The sequence below is a fragment of the Chaetodon trifascialis genome, chromosome 1 (genome assembly GCF_039877785.1).
Source record: "Chaetodon trifascialis isolate fChaTrf1 chromosome 1, fChaTrf1.hap1, whole genome shotgun sequence".
Classification (NCBI taxonomy): domain Eukaryota; kingdom Metazoa; phylum Chordata; class Actinopteri; order Chaetodontiformes; family Chaetodontidae; genus Chaetodon; species Chaetodon trifascialis.
This window is the reverse complement of record NC_092056.1, coordinates 27,991,424-28,006,514: the sequence shown is the minus strand read 5'-3', so window position 1 is coordinate 28,006,514 and position 15,091 is coordinate 27,991,424. Positions and strand designations below refer to the sequence as shown.

The following is a 15,091-nucleotide window of genomic DNA, read 5'->3' as shown; positions in this document are numbered from 1 at the left end:
TTCCAGACAAGTTTCAGTTTTTCTTCATATATTTCTTATACCTGTGTTGACTGCAGCCCGGCTGTCGTTCTGAGGAATTTCTAATAACATGTGAGTGCTCTTGTCAGTGTGGCTCCACGTGTTCACACAGTTAAACTGGTCATATGAGAACACCCTGAGAGCAAGAGGCACACAATCTTTTTCTCCTATCGATACAGTGACTAGTCGTTGGGCCCTGTTGCCTTCTGATATACACAGAATGTGGACAGAGCATTTTAAAACCACTGCAGCTGTTTGGCAAGACTAGGTCAGTTCATTAAGTTTCCCTCCTGTCACATCCAGCTGTAATATGGTGATTAGTCTGTTTCCTCATTTAATTAACAGGCCATGAAATGAACGAATCCCCTTAAACTGACATTAAAGGTGTCTGAAATGAAGTTATGGGCTGTTGTGCCTGTCAGCTGGGTTTGGCATACTAAAATGAAATGATACTCTCAAAATATTGTTTAAAAAGATCATATACTATAAATAATAATCATCATCATCATCATCATCATCATCTTGATTATATTGTTGTCAAATTGTAAGTCATTGTATTAAATTGTATTGTATTGTATGTAAATGAGTCATAAATTGATTTTTAAATTAAATTTAACATATGTACTTTCTGGGCTGCACGGTGGCGCAGCAGGTAGTGCGCGTGCCTCACAGCAAGAAGGTTGCCGGTTTGATCCCCGGGTCAGGCGGGGCCTTTCTGTGTGAAGTTTGCATGTTCATAGGCGGTATAGATAATGGATGGATGGATGGATATGTACTTTCTTTCTTTCTTTTTATTGTTTTTTCATTATTGTAGTGCTACAATTTAATTGGTTAGAATGATCCACTAAAAAAGTGTATTATTGCTATGGCACAAGGCAAACTCCAAAAAATGAGCTTTAGGCACATATTAAATGATAAATGATAAGGTAGTTTGAGATCAATAATATTTTGACCAAACGCGTGAGCTAAAAAGGAATTATTTCATTCAGCACAGTGTTTCCCGACATCTCCCACAGCTCCGCCATACTGTGACGTGTGTGGTACCCGGAAATAAAGGCGGAGTTAGCGATCTCCAGTTTTCCTCCTTTCTGTCTGCCAGACAAGCCAGGCAAACTCAGACAGAGGGACAACATGGATCCTAACACGACGATTCTGCGAGTTAAGAGAAAAAGGGGGACCGACCCCGCAGATGCGTTGCTGCTGGCGTGCAAACGTATCCGCCCAGAGACGTCCCAGAGCTCAGGCGAAACGGTACCGGAGCCCAACGAAGCCGAGGTGGAAAACTCTGTCTTCAAACTCGTGGCGACAGTCGCGACACAGGTGAGAGGCCCGCTGGCTCAGGCACCGTGTGAGCTAACCAAGCTGCGGGCTAACGTCAACGCAGCCGGTGGTGGAAACGGCAAATATACGTTAGCTAGCGTCTCGGCCAAGACGTTTATGTTAAGCTGGTGAAGTCGACTGGCTGATAGTACTCCTTAAAATGACGGCAGTCCCTGGAAAACTACGCGCCTTATGTGCTAGGTGTTGTTAGCATAGCATTCAGGCTAGTCAACGCTGTTAGCGGTTAACATTAGCCGTAACTCGCGTCAGCCAAATAGCCCGTGATGTCGTAAGCTCATTTTGTTGATGTAAAACGTAGTTGTGACGTGTTGCAGGCCTCAAAAATGATTTGTCTTGAACCAAGATAAAAGCCGTCGTAGTTTTAACATGTATTTAGATACACACCGAACATCGAAGTGTCATCCATCATGCAAGCCAGCTAATTGTCTTATCCGGTAAACATGTTCTGGCATGACACCAGTATTCAAGGTCTTCACTTTTTCGCTTCACTGTTATTGCAAGCGACTCCATCTGCCTTTACATGAGCCTTCATACGCTTTGAATGTGTTCCTGCTCACTGTTGCGTTAAAGGGAAGTGTGTGCTTTCCAGAGGCTCTGAGAGTTGGGTCCAAAAGTAAATCACACGTTTGATTTCCTTCAAGGTACAGGCGTCAGTTATCTTGTCTTGTCCGTGTTTGAGCCTTATAGATTCAAACCTTTGTCTTCTCATCACCAGGATGCTCCTGTCCAGACACAGGTTCGACAGGCTTTGGCTCGGCCTCGCACGGCCCACGCACTGCGCCCCTCTGCCGCCAGTTCACAGCGGATCATTGGAGACCTCCGGAGCACAAAGTGGAGCACCCGCAGGGAGGAACGCTACAGAATACTCTCCAGCCACCGCACAGGGCTGTCGAGCCCACCCGAGCGGCAGGACCCCAAGACAGATGCTTCCGAGCGTGTAGAGGAAGCTGGGAAAGAGGCGGACAAATGTTGGGGTCTTGGTGAAATCCAGGTGGTTGATCTCGTTCATGAGAATGTAGAGGATCAGGACAAGTCTTCTGGCAAGGTGAGCTGAACATAGCTGTTGTAGCTGGTTAATATGTGTTGTTAGGATTTTGTACTTAATGGTGTCAATTACACTTCTTATTGAAATGGATACTTACAAATAGTGTAATTTATTAAAAAACAACAACAACAAAAAACCATTGTCACTACTTCAGAAAGTAACAAAAATAGACACATACAGCTCAAAAACAAGTGGGCTTACATCTTTCTTGACAGTAATGTTCTACAGCTGGTATGAGAAATTTATCCAACAGCAGATAAACAAGTAACATAAATTAGCAAAAATGTGACAACTCGCTCACAATCAGCTCCGGGCAACACCTTCATCCATAGCCAGTATGTCTCACATAGCCATCTAGAACCGTTGAGGTAATCAAACAATTTCCTCCAGGATCAATAAAGTATGTCTGATCTGATCTGATTACATTGATATCACATCACATGAAAGCTAACAGTGTCAGGTTTGCTTGTGTAAGCTGATTTCTCCCGTACTAGTCATACCTGCTAAGCAGCAAACTCTTCCTCATATATTTTTATTCTGTTGTGAACTTCTTTTTCTGGCACAGCAATCCAAAGGGACCAGTAAACAGTACTGATAAGAGGAGCTAAGATTTTGTAGATATGGGTTATTTGTAAGACAAGCAAGCATGTTTTTTATAGCAGTGCAAAGCAGGCAACTGTTTTTGGAAAGAGCATCTTAAGGAAGTCCCAAAATCAGAGTATCTGTACCATTACTGCTATCTAAATGTGGGAAAAGCCCTGAGTGAGTGGCGACACTTTGGGGGTCAGGGGTGACTGAGCTGACGTTGCTGTAGCAGCTCTCTTTATGCTGTCCAAAATAAATAATACTGCATGTCTATGACACACTGTCCTTTTTAGGTTGCTGGTTTTACTCCCTTTGCATGTAGCTGTTGTGTAGATGCAGTGAGCGTTTACTGTGTTTCCATTCACTTTGCCAAAGGGAGCGTCCAACACTCAGCGTTTGAACCTGTCCCCATAACAGAACACTTGGCTCCCTCATCATAGTCCAAAATCCTGGCCCCTATGTGGAATGAAAGTTTAGAATTAAGACCACAGAATAATGCATTCCTCTTAAATTGGAGGTAATCACAGTACACATACTGGACATTTTCTTTCCTTTTGTCACCAAAGGTTTTCAACAGAGTCAACAGTAAATATTCATTATCTTATTAATTAACTGTTGAAGAAGGGTTATTAATCTGTTAGAGGCTGTAAGTCCAGGCATCAGTCAACACGTCTTCATATATTCTCTGGCTTTATTTTTCTAAAGACGCTGTCCTCAGACCCAGAAGTGATCCTGTGTAACAGCACCAAGATGCTGCGGGAGCATCTGAGCATATCTGGGGAACGACTGGGGGAAGAGCACCGGGAGCAGGACGCCGACTACGTCTACGATCTTTACTACCAGGAAACGTTGACACCGGGGTGGATCCAGGACATCCTGTCTGTCAGGGCCTACGCCGATGAGGGAGAACTGGTGTGTGTGGATGGATGGACGGACAGATGAATGAGTGCTGAAATCGGAGTGAGTGAATGAAGACATGGGTGAAGTAGAGAGTAGACGTGGGGGAAACAAGGGTGCTTAACTGCCTGTGAAATTTGTAATGAGAGAAATTGGTCGTCAGCTGACGTGCAGCTGGTCTTTGCCTACCTGTACATTTCTTTTTGTGTGGTTTCTCCTCACGTTACTGTTCTGGTGTGGCACATGAGACCACCCTATGGATAAGTTGTATTTACCTCAGTAATATTGCCTAATTCTATATTGAAAACAGGGACAGATATTTCATGCAGTCCTCAAATTTCACCCAAAGCCATTTCCAACAGGATCATTTGTCTGGCATATTTTAAAGTGAATCAAAGTGATTTTCCAAAAGTGTTAATTCAGATTCATGACTGAAATGATGAGGCTGACTTTATTATACATTTATAGTTACTATAAACAGTGTCTCCCAGGACACTAAAACCAATAAAGACGCAACAAAAACAAGGCTCTCAGATAAATGGGTTGTTGTTTGTCCCAGGTGCCTGACCTCGTGGTTCATGAAGAGGAGGTGTACGAAGATGAGGATGATGAAAACGATGAATCAAACTGGAGGAATGACTACCCCGATGAGAACAGTGATGGAGACAGTGACAGAGAGGAGCGCTATGGTGGTACGCATTTATGGATTTATGAAGGTGTTATTCAAGTCTGTGTTGGTTTGGTCACAAACTGTGTTTTTGTTTTTGTTTTGTTTGAAGTCAGTATTACGCTGTGTGGGCAGAAACTTGAGCAGTGCTGTAATCGGAGTGTTTGGCAGGACATTGTAGTCGAACCAGTTTAAAAATTGTCCAAAGTCTGGGTCCTCTTCAGTCACACTATTCAGAAGTCACTGCTCCAGTCTGCTTTTGTTGGACTGGCTCTGGTTTCTGTCATTTTAGGTTTAAAGTGTTATTTGACACGATAAAAAGGAGGTGTCACATCATGATTGACAGCTAACACTAAGAGTTAGGTGGGTGTATGACTGCAGCTCCACATGACATTGCCATGATGGCTGCGCCTGTGGCTGGTGGAGCTGGAGACATGTCGTTCATCTTTATTTACAATCATCAGAGAACACACACCTGAAGTTTGGTTCTGGAAGAAGAAAAACACATCCTTTATTGTCACACCACACAGTACATGCACACACACACACTCTCACACACACCCCATGCTTGGAGAAATTTCTTCTCCGCTTTTAACACATCCTGGTAGTCGTTCCTCCACGGCAGACCAGGAGCGGTGAGCTGCCATCCAGCCGGCGCCCGGGGACCCAGTTCCTTTTTCGTCACATTGATCAGGTGGTGATCTTCATGCATGTTTTTTTTAGAGGGGGGTTTCATTTTATGGAGGATACCCCCAGGTGAACACGGGGAGAACATGCAAACTCTACAAACTCCTGCGGTTCCCTCTGTGGGCTCTGCAGCCTGCTTTGCCACACCTCTCCACCCAGGATGACGCCCAAACTCTGCACTTTGCCCTCCGTTTTTATGCATCACACATGGATGTAACCTGCAGCTTGACCGGTTGGTGGAGGGATACTACCCAAGGCAGATTTTCCTGGGTCTTCCACCACCACAGCTCCAGTCATTGCTGACCAGTTGCACAGTTGGGAGGTTTACGCTGCTTCCTGACTGCCAAAGGCTAAAAAAAATCTGCACGCTTGTAGAGTCACTCTTTATATGGTCTCTGGTTGGTCTATCTCGACTCAACCCTGTCCTCCTACAAGACTTGAACTTCACATGAATCAATCTTTGGCCCTGTGTGTTTTTCAGGTTACTGGGAGGAGGAGCACTCGTACAGCCGGAGGAGCTGGCAGCGCTACCAGAGGGAAGTGCTGCACGAGCTGGGCTGCCGTGGTGAAGATGACGACGATGAGGAGGAGGAAGATGGAGACAAATACGATTCCGATTGATCTGTCCTTAACCCACACCTGTCAGTGAATATTCCCAATGCCCTCACAAATAACCCCATACTCCATAGACCTCTGTAGGGGAGAGTGGAGGAAAACTACTGCGAGAGTGACATATAACCGAAACATCTCTGGAATAATGTACTATAGAAATCAAAGTGTAGCAGCTCATGTGTAGCAGTCAACAGATTTTTCCAACAGTTTAAGTGAATTTGTTTTGAGAAACATCCCGTTCTTGAGTTAACACACTAGTCTAGATCTTCAAAAGGTGAACTTTATGTTTGTCAACCACTATTGGTTGAGAAAACAGATGGTTTTATGGTGAAATCCATCCCCCTCTCTCCTGCACAGGTGATGGAGTAGATGTTATTTCCAGAAGGATCCAGAGTGTCTTTTTTTTTTCTTTCTTTTTTAACCTGTGGTGGAGTGAACTTTGTGTGGGTGTGGGTGTGTGTGTTTGTGTGTGTGTGGGTGGGTGGTTGTGTGTGTGGGTGTGTGTTTGTTTGTTCGAAGTGGATGTGTGTTAGAAATGTCGCATATTAGTGTCACATGCCTGGTATGCTTTGTGCTGTTAATACTGTTAGTGAGGCGTCTTGGGCCGCGTGTGGTTGCAATTTAGGGTGTTTGCATTTTGTGCATGGTAGTGTGTGTAGGTACAATTGTGCGTGTTAAGATTTTTGCATATGTGAAAGCGTGGTGCATTATTATCGTTGTGATGTGTGTGAGTTTGGTTCAATTCCCCTTTGAAGTTCAGATGTTTCTCTTGAATGCTTGTTTTATTCAACTTTTTGTAAATATGTAGATGTGTATAAAAAAAAGCTTTCAAAATAAACTTCAAACATCTCACTGTCAATTTGTCCTACGTGATAAATACTCCAGTTTAAAAAGCTTTAAAAAACGCTTTTACAGTGGACCTGAAAGTCCCCATGTAGTCCAGTGACATTGAACCAAAGATGTGTTAACAATCAGTGAAGGAAGCTTTCTCTTACTGCTGGGTGAAGGAAAAGTAGACGAGCAGGAAACACACTGAACCTGCCTGTTTCGGGGTTTGATCTGATAAGCTGATGGGCACGACTACTTCCTGAGGTGATGGTGTTTTTACAAAACAGGTCAGTGTACAAAGTTAGTCCCAGTTGATCTGAAATACCCAACGTCATGTTTCGCATTGTCTGTTTAGGGGCCAAATGTTATCGTGTGATCAGCTTTTTTCACTTTGGAAGTGAAGTTATCCAGGATTTATGTAAAGCTCATCCCTGTCGGGTTCTCACAAGGTGGCCATAAGGCACCGCTGGACCAGGAGTGCCAAAGGATGATCAAATTAAAGGCACAAGATGAAGCACCAGACTGAAACCAAGAGGTGCCATTTAAGATGAAATTGGATTTTTCTTAACTTTATCAGTTAAGTGAATGTGATCTTCAGCCCTGTGCACATTGACCTTATACAAATGACACATTGCATGTAGTTTTTCTACATCAAATTTATCTGTCCGTCTTTGACTTCATGGATTTAGACAGTTGTGACTGGCAAAAGCTCAACATGTTTGTAATTCTATTTTTCAAAGTGTTGAAAAATGGTGCTTTCATGCCCTCTCAGCCTGAGAGTCTCAGGTGAAAATGTACTGCTTTGTGTGTGTGTGGCTGCATGAATAACTTCCAGAACCTCGTGAATAAGAGGGTTTTTGGTTTAATTGGAATACTTTAAAAAGTAACATTCTGAGATACAGTCTTTTTGAAGCATAGTTTGCTTGAGACCATTTAGAAGAGAGTGTGCAAATATGACACAACTTGACATGAAGACAGAGCACTACAATGTAAAGTAACAAAATTGCTTTTTTGACCAAAGTCTGAACATCTGTTGACATCTTGAATACGGCACAATGACCACTAAAGAACTAAACTGATGTAACAAGCACGAAGAACAGAAAAGGTGCAGCTTCCCCCAATGCTCCACAGTTAACCCAGTTCAGCCAACATGGACAAGCCATGAAATGAAAAGCCAATGTTCCACTTCAACATATAGAGACAAGAGTTAAAATGAAAAAACAAAGTACATAAAGGCAATGCCATTAAGATGATAAACCCAAATCTTCACATAGCAGCAGACAGAAAACATTGTCTTCCCTTTTTTCCAGTGAGGAAATGAACAAGACACACAATTTATGACACTTTAATTCCCAGACGAGCTCACATATATAATAACATTTACCTGCTTCATCATGGAGTCCCTGTGGTCATGAGCAGCACCTCTGAAATCTCACAGGCACAAACTACAGGCATCTATACGATTACCTGTAGAGCTAACAAGGCATCTCTGTTATAATAGAGGTCATTAAATAGTGTGATGAAGAAATAAAACTAACAATATCAACAATATGCAGTATAACAGTACTGTCTATCCATATGGATCCTTGAATGTCCTGGAATTCCAGGATAATCAATCAAGTGAACTTGTGCATCATGTGGCAGCATTTCGGTGTAAACAAGTCAGTGAAGCCCTGGATTTGCCGCCTGGTGGCTGTCAGCTGTGAGGCTGCTGAGGCTGCTGGGTAAAGTTTCGAAGTGTATTGAATGCTATTCGCTTTTGTCCATCTCTGTCAGCACACAGTAGCAGGTGTACTGGGTGAAGTGAGTCAGAGAACCTGCCGTAAGAGACAACAATGTGTTAGTCCCGACGTTTATACGGGTGAAATGACAAGTGTGTCTGCTGTGCGGGGTGTGTGGCAAACTCACGCAGCAGCTTTGTGATCACAGGCGGTCGTTTGGACTCTGGTAGATGGACACCCAGGAAGTAGACGGGAACCCCTGACAGGGCGATGGCAATGCCAATCAGAGAGTTGACGGTGTCACTGTAGAGAGGAACTGCCACCAGGAAAACAGCACACAGGCAGAACACCACCGGGTACAGTAACGTCAGCTGTAGAGACAGACATCAGGAGGGAGACTGTGAGCTACAAACACAACAAAAGCACTGAGTGCTGTTGGTCATCAAAAGTGCATCTTCAAAACAAGACATCGGCCATTTTTTGACAGCAGTTCAGTTTGAAATACTGCAGGGAGGAGAAACCCCAGCAAGCTGCAGGAGGAAGAGCTGCAGGCAACAGGCTGCACAACTGCGACTTCTCAGCAGGGTAACAAACTGTCACTGTGCTCTGCTGCTCAGACTCATGCTGTGCGCAGCACAGAATCACATAACGGAATGACGGAAAAAAGCCTGACTTCTTCACTCAAATGACAATAGTTCGTTTTGTCGCCACCACAGCAATGTGACCTGTAGTACTACACTGCATTTACTGTTCCCATCAGTAACTACAGGTGCTGCCAAATCAACTAGGATTGAGATTACTACACGACAAAGGCCTACCTGCCAGATATCAATCATCATCATCCAAATACTGCAACTTAACTTTGGCAGCCAGCCCTCACATCACACATCCACTGACAACACTTTTGTTAATACAGAAACGAATGTGCACATGTTGGTGTTTGTTTTGGCAGGTACAAGTGCACACAGCGATTTTCTTTCCCTTTTTGCTGTCATTTTAACCAGCAGCCCAAACCAGTATGGACCAATAAAGTACAACAAGCTGCTAGAAGAAGGTACACATGATGTTCCATTCACTCAGCAAAGGAATACTATGACTGACAGCAGGATGTTCTTATACACTAATTAATGCAGTCTGTTCACAAGGTTAGGCTTAGAAATGGAATGGATGCATTGGCTCCCACAGGTGTGCTGAACTGCTCTCACCTTGAGAGGTCTGGGCCTGTCCGGCTCTTTCCAGCGGAGGTAGATCTGCCCGGCGATGGACAGACCCATGAAGAACCAGTAGCTAAAGCTGTAATAGTTGATGAGCTGGAAGACGTCCTCCACTGTCAGGTAGATCAGAGACATGATGCACTGCACAGAGGAAGAGAGGGAGGAGGAATGTCAGTGAACGTTACAGTATTTACTGCAATATGACGATTGCTTGACTTCAATTCTTAAATGGTCAACATTTTCAGGTGGACAAGTGGTTTAGAGAAAGGAGTGTCATAGTTATTAACAGGCAAATAACTGCCAGATACTTTCAGTTTCATTAGTTCCACAATCATGTTCTTGTACTTCTTCAGGAATTTACATGATACATTTTCCTACATTGAAGATCAGAGCGGGGATGGGAGTGAATCTCTGTATGTGGATCATGGACAGAGCGTCCGGAAGGTGACCCTCACGAGAGCCCACAAAGAACAACCTGGACACAGCAAACAAGAATTAAGACGGATAACGTGACACCTGCGGAGATAATAATTCTAAGATAAGCACTGCAGGTGTTTGCAGTGCTGAGTGTGTGTGGTCCTACCTGGATGCAGCTATAATGGAGGCGTTGAGGCCTCCATAGCAGGACAGAGCCACAGCAATGGGGATGGTCCAGCTCATCACACCAAGAGTGTGATCTGCAAAAGTCTGGAGCGGAGAGCAGTTTCAGTTCATACACGTGTTTTATTCTCCATCTCATCAGCTTTGTTTGTTTCGTTTGTTTACTCACCACTGCCACTGCATCACTGGCCAGTATAGCACTAACATCCAGAACAGCGTAATAGGCCACATTGGTGAGGATGTAGATGATGGTGACAATGGGCATGGAGATGGCGATGGCCAGAGGCAGGTTCCTGGAACAACAGGACGCTGGATCGTTACCAGACCGGTTCAATGATTTGGACTTGTCTCTGCTCACACTTTCTACTGAGAAGGAAATGTTACCTCTCAGGGTTTTTGATCTCTTCAGTAACAAAGTTGAGGGTGTCCCAGCCAGAATAGGAGAAGAGGGCAGAGTAGAGCGCCAGCGCAATATCACCAGGGTCTGTAGACGATCCGTGAAAGGAAGATTCCAAGTTGCTGGTGTAACCTAAGACAGAGACAAAACAATTCAAGTAAAAATCTGTGATGCTGTATTGCAGTTATGCAAGTATGCCACCAAAATGAGACTTTTATGACTGAATAGAGTTCAGCAGATATTTCACTTAAGGCTGGCAGTTATTCCTTCACTGTATAATGCAATACACTGAGGTCACGATTACAAAATACCCAAGTGATCTTAAGCATAGTGAGACTGTAGAGGAACAACGTGAGCTCTGCAGTGACACCACTCACCCTGGCACAGCTTGACGATGCCAGTGATGATGATGACGATGAGGGCTGCCACCTTGGCGTAGGTGAAGACGTCCTGCACGCGGGTGCCCCACTTCACATATGCAGAGTTGATGAACGTCAGTAGGCCTGAGGAGAGAGGAAAATGTCACACATTCTCGGTACAGTGTCCACTCCTGCAGCTACAGTGGGACAAAGCGTGGAGCGGAGGTACTCACAGATACACGCTGCAGCGATGAGCCTGGCTGCTGCGTATGGTGGTTCACATGTTGGAAAGAGCGGCTGCACCAGGTAGTTTGCAAACGTAATGGCAATGACCGCCTGACTGGTGGGCTCAATGATCAGCAACGAAGTCCACAGACGAATGAATGCGATGAAGCCACCGAATGACTCCAGGATGTATGCATAAGATGCCCCTGACTTGGTGATGGTGGTGCCCAGCTCAGCGTAGCAGAGGGCCCCCACCACAGAAAACAGGCCCCCAATGACCCAGATGACTAGCGACAGCCCATAAGAGGCGCTGTAGATGAGCACACCCTTGGGGGAGACGAAAATGCCAGAGCCGATCATGTTTCCTACGATCAGGCTGACTCCGTTGAGCAGCGAGATCTCCTTTTTAAGCTGCATGCTCTCTTTGGGCGGCTCCAAAAGATGGGAGGAGTGACCAGCAGCACTGCCGTTCATCCTTTTGGATTCCTCGTGGTCAGCCATGGCGCTGTCGTCCCGGGGCTGAACCAGCGGGAGCTGAGGACCAGCTGTGGACACTACAGGCCCTTGTCCCTTTTCTGGCAATCTCTGAAACAACCTGTCACACAGATTCAGATGTAGCAAGTCATTTTTGGTGACAAAATAGGAGCTCAATTAGAAATGGTGAGTCAGAAGAGGGTCTTGAGGTTGGCTTTAATCTCTAACCTATAATGGTGGAAGAAAGCTTCTGACTTGATGAGAGACATAACATCATGAGAGGATGAGACACATAACATAATGGCCTGAGTTGGACACTTCTCTTTACAGTGATTTAATGGACCATGATATGGCCATACCACCATGCTGCAGTTTCAGACTGAACTTAAAGCAAGATAAAAAAATTTAAGCCCTTCACAACACAACTGACCTGTTTGTTAAAATTCAATGAAGTGTCTAAGAAAACACTCCAGTGGCAGAGGTGGTGCTCTTTGTTATGTAGGTGTGCAAAAACTACTCATCAGAGCGACGGGTTGGTTATGACCGTGGGCTGGTGCTTGTGTGTTGCGTCTGTGTGCGTGTGAGGTGCGTGCTTCATTCAGTCATTAGGCATGTGTTCCACATGTGCAAACTCACCACTACACCACCTGCTTTTCTGACGATAACAGACCATTCAGGGACTCACACACCCCACACTGCTGTTAACTTGAACCTCATTGCTCAACAGCAGACACTGTGGCACACACAGCAGTGTCCTCCTGCACACTGACTGCCAGAACCCCACGTCAAAGCATGCCTCACGCTTCATTCAAGCTGGGAGCTGAAGGTGTTGGTGGTGGTGTGAGACTTTATGTGTGTGTGTGTGAACTTGTGGGTCGGCCTGCGAAATGCTTCAAGCAGTATGCAACTCTGAGGACGATGCAATATAGGGGTGATGCACAGCAGCACAGTAAGCCCTGTGATCCTTTATCCAGCGCTACAGTGAGGGGCACATCGAAGGAAGCATCGACATTCAACACTGCTATCACTCTGCTGCTTCATCTGACATGTTGCTTTGAGAGGTTATTAAATCAGAGATTCCTCTGCTTTCCATGTGACTGTGGTGTCCTGGGTTTGAATTTGGGCCGGGACCTTTGCCACATGAGGGACATGTGTCTCTGTCTCTCTTAGGTTTTCTGTATCTCCTAATAAAGGCTTAGGGCCAGCATTGTGGAGGAGACTGCTGTCCATGGAGTGCTTCGTTGGCTGGCCACTCACAGACAGAGAGAGGTACAGTGTCTTCTCTCCACATGATTCAAGAAATTCAGCCAAAATAATCCAAATCATTAACAATTTGCTGAAAAAAAGCTGAAAAAATAACCAGCAGCTATTTGATGATCAGTAAATTGTTGAAGTCATGTTGTGTGCTTCCAGACTGTCTCGTGAGGATTTGCTTCTGTTGAGTGATCATCTCCATCACCAGGCAATTAATCAATGACCGAATATAATAAGGAAAATAATAGTTATCTGTGGCCAAAGCACACTGTAGACTAGTGTCTGTGTGTAGGTGAGCATGTACAGTCAATAGCTGGAGAATAGAGGATCATTATTTTCTTTGGTTGCAAGCCATTTCAGAATTAATTTGACTCGGAGTAACCGCGGAGCGTCTCAATGTAGGACGAGCTCAAGTCTAAGTCAAGGAGCTCCTCAAAATGAAACCTGTTCAGCTACTCCACAGCTCTTTTTCACAACATTGACATAGACACAACAGACTTCATACAGCTTCTTGCTGCAGGCCATCACTCTAACCAGCTGTCATATAGTGCCAATAACCACGTAACACTGAAACTTGTGTTCTGATAGACATCTTATTGCTGGCCCTGTCGCGAATGCTATATTCTGACATGTGTGCTAAAAAGGTGGATCTATACTTTCCTCACGCGCGGTCGATGAATAGTCTCCGCTGCTACCACAGCTCTGATCATTTACACCAGGCTTGGGTTGGCCAATTTCACTTCTAAAGCCAGATCAGTGTGGATCGGTGTATTTACTGACATGATATTAGATATGTATATATTGGTAGACCCAGGTCTACCACATAATAAGGATATATACAGTATATCCTCACAGGTTACACAGCATCCACTGACAGCGTCTTCTCTCCCTAAAATAGCCGGTGTCAAGACTGAAATCCTATAGCTGACTTCCGCTACTGACTTTCAAAGTAAAGTTACAATATATTAAACTTTAGATGAAGATTTTTTTTTTTCTCTCACCACTTCTTTACTCATGTCAAGTCAAGTATTTTTGTGTAGACCACATCGACATATGGCACATATGGGCTTTACAGTCCACGAGGCAAACGGAAAATAATGATGGGAATTCAGCTCCACGCAAAACAATGAGAAAAATATAAACTTGCTGTTATTAGATAGCCATAGATAAGTCTAAAAGCAGGCTTGAAAGCCCTTAATAATAACAGGCCTATTTCTGTACCTACTGTAACATTGTTAGAGCATTAACGTACTAGCTAGCATACACTAACATTAACGGTATCTGCCTTGGCTAGGTTAGCTTATTCTTTGATCTGTTTCACTGCACATCACGTCTTTAAATCCTACTGGGTTAGCCCAAACGAAAAATGTTTGCCCTCACCTCTTATTGATGAAACAACACAGCCCCGTCACAGAAATACACTATTATAAGCAATAAATTGCTAACGTTGGCTTTCATTTTGAATGTGAAACTCCGATCACCTCCGGTTGTATCTCGGCTCTCTGCGGTGCGCTTGTCGCGATTCCACAATGACTTCCCTTTTGTCCCGTTAATGTGTCTTAATTCAGACACAGTTCGGTCTATCTTTGGCCAAAACGCGGACACGGTCTCTCTCTAACAGAAACTATTTACCGGGGCATTTTCCAGTCTTACCTGTGCTAGTTTGCCGCCTGTCCAGAGGTTTTGACAGCCAGCCAACACGGTGTCCGTTCACAGATGCATCAGCCCCGTAAACAACAGGCTGCCGCTGCTCGCGCTGGGACGTCATGTGACGCTGCTGCATGGACACTGTATACAGTACGTTCCCACTGCTCCCCATCCACTCTGACGTACCCTTTTTTGCGATATTGTACATATAATGAGTCAGGAAAGTCACTTTGTGAGACATGTTATTTGTTTGTATAATAGATGAGATAAAAACAGTAAGAAACGTTTGAAACGGTGATGCTGCTGTGGGAGGAACGTAATGACATAACATGTAATTAGAGCAGAGCTGCCAGGAGCATGGGGCACCGGGCCGGGCCTTTCAACGGCATGTGCCATTATCGTGTGAGGGAGGTGGAGATGATGTTTGAACATGCACGCACACACCCGTTGGAATAACTGTGCTTTGGGCTGCTTTTACACAGCGTAACGCTTTATAACAAAAAGGTCTTAGGCGACAAAG

The 15,091-nt window shown here is 44.6% G+C and overlaps 2 protein-coding genes across 3 annotated transcripts; one reads left to right on the top strand and one right to left on the bottom strand.

The window, feature by feature from the left end:
• The first annotated feature begins 1,064 nt into the window (after positions 1-1,064).
• slc7a6os (solute carrier family 7 member 6 opposite strand) lies at positions 1,065-6,704 on the top strand. Its single transcript, XM_070969948.1, has 5 exons — positions 1,065-1,338; positions 2,075-2,404; positions 3,695-3,901; positions 4,446-4,578; positions 5,722-6,704. Exons 1-5 carry the CDS (start codon positions 1,150-1,152, stop codon positions 5,859-5,861), a joined length of 999 nt encoding a protein of 332 aa, XP_070826049.1. The 5' UTR covers positions 1,065-1,149; the 3' UTR covers positions 5,862-6,704.
• Positions 6,705-7,526: 822 nt separating this feature from the next.
• On the bottom strand, positions 7,527-14,697 carry slc7a6 (solute carrier family 7 member 6). Of its 2 annotated transcripts, none has more exons than XM_070959192.1 (10): positions 14,578-14,697; positions 11,205-11,791; positions 10,990-11,115; positions 10,600-10,744; positions 10,385-10,508; positions 10,199-10,302; positions 9,994-10,090; positions 9,607-9,756; positions 8,589-8,772; positions 7,527-8,497 (listed from the first exon to the last, which is right to left on the bottom strand). In XM_070959192.1, exons 2-10 carry the CDS (start codon positions 11,695-11,697, stop codon positions 8,430-8,432), a joined length of 1,491 nt encoding a protein of 496 aa, XP_070815293.1. In that variant the 5' UTR covers positions 11,698-11,791; positions 14,578-14,697; the 3' UTR covers positions 7,527-8,429. The 2 variants fall into 2 exon arrangements, with proteins under 2 accessions (XP_070815293.1, XP_070815302.1); XM_070959201.1 differs by having other exon boundaries at positions 7,528-8,497; positions 11,205-11,779; positions 14,578-14,687.
• Positions 14,698-15,091: the final 394 nt, after the last annotated feature.

Bases quoted from the DNA above. Each gene is read 5' to 3' on its own strand.
- slc7a6os (XM_070969948.1), top strand. From the start codon at position 1,150: ATGGATCCTAACACGACGATTCTGCGAGTTAAGAGAAAAAGGGGGACC. The intron at 3,902-4,445 runs GTGTGTGTGGAT...TGTTTGTCCCAG, and splicing joins ACGCCGATGAGGGAGAACTG to GTGCCTGACCTCGTGGTTCA. The intron at 4,579-5,721 runs GTACGCATTTAT...TGTGTTTTTCAG, and splicing joins CAGAGAGGAGCGCTATGGTG to GTTACTGGGAGGAGGAGCAC.
- slc7a6 (XM_070959192.1), bottom strand. From the start codon at position 11,697: ATGGCTGACCACGAGGAATCCAAAAGGATGAACGGCAGTGCTGCTGGT. The intron at 10,091-10,198 runs GTAGGACCACAC...TGCTGTGTCCAG, and splicing joins TCCATTATAGCTGCATCCAG to GTTGTTCTTTGTGGGCTCTC. The intron at 9,757-9,993 runs GTAGGAAAATGT...TCCTCTGTGCAG, and splicing joins TCCCCGCTCTGATCTTCAAT to TGCATCATGTCTCTGATCTA.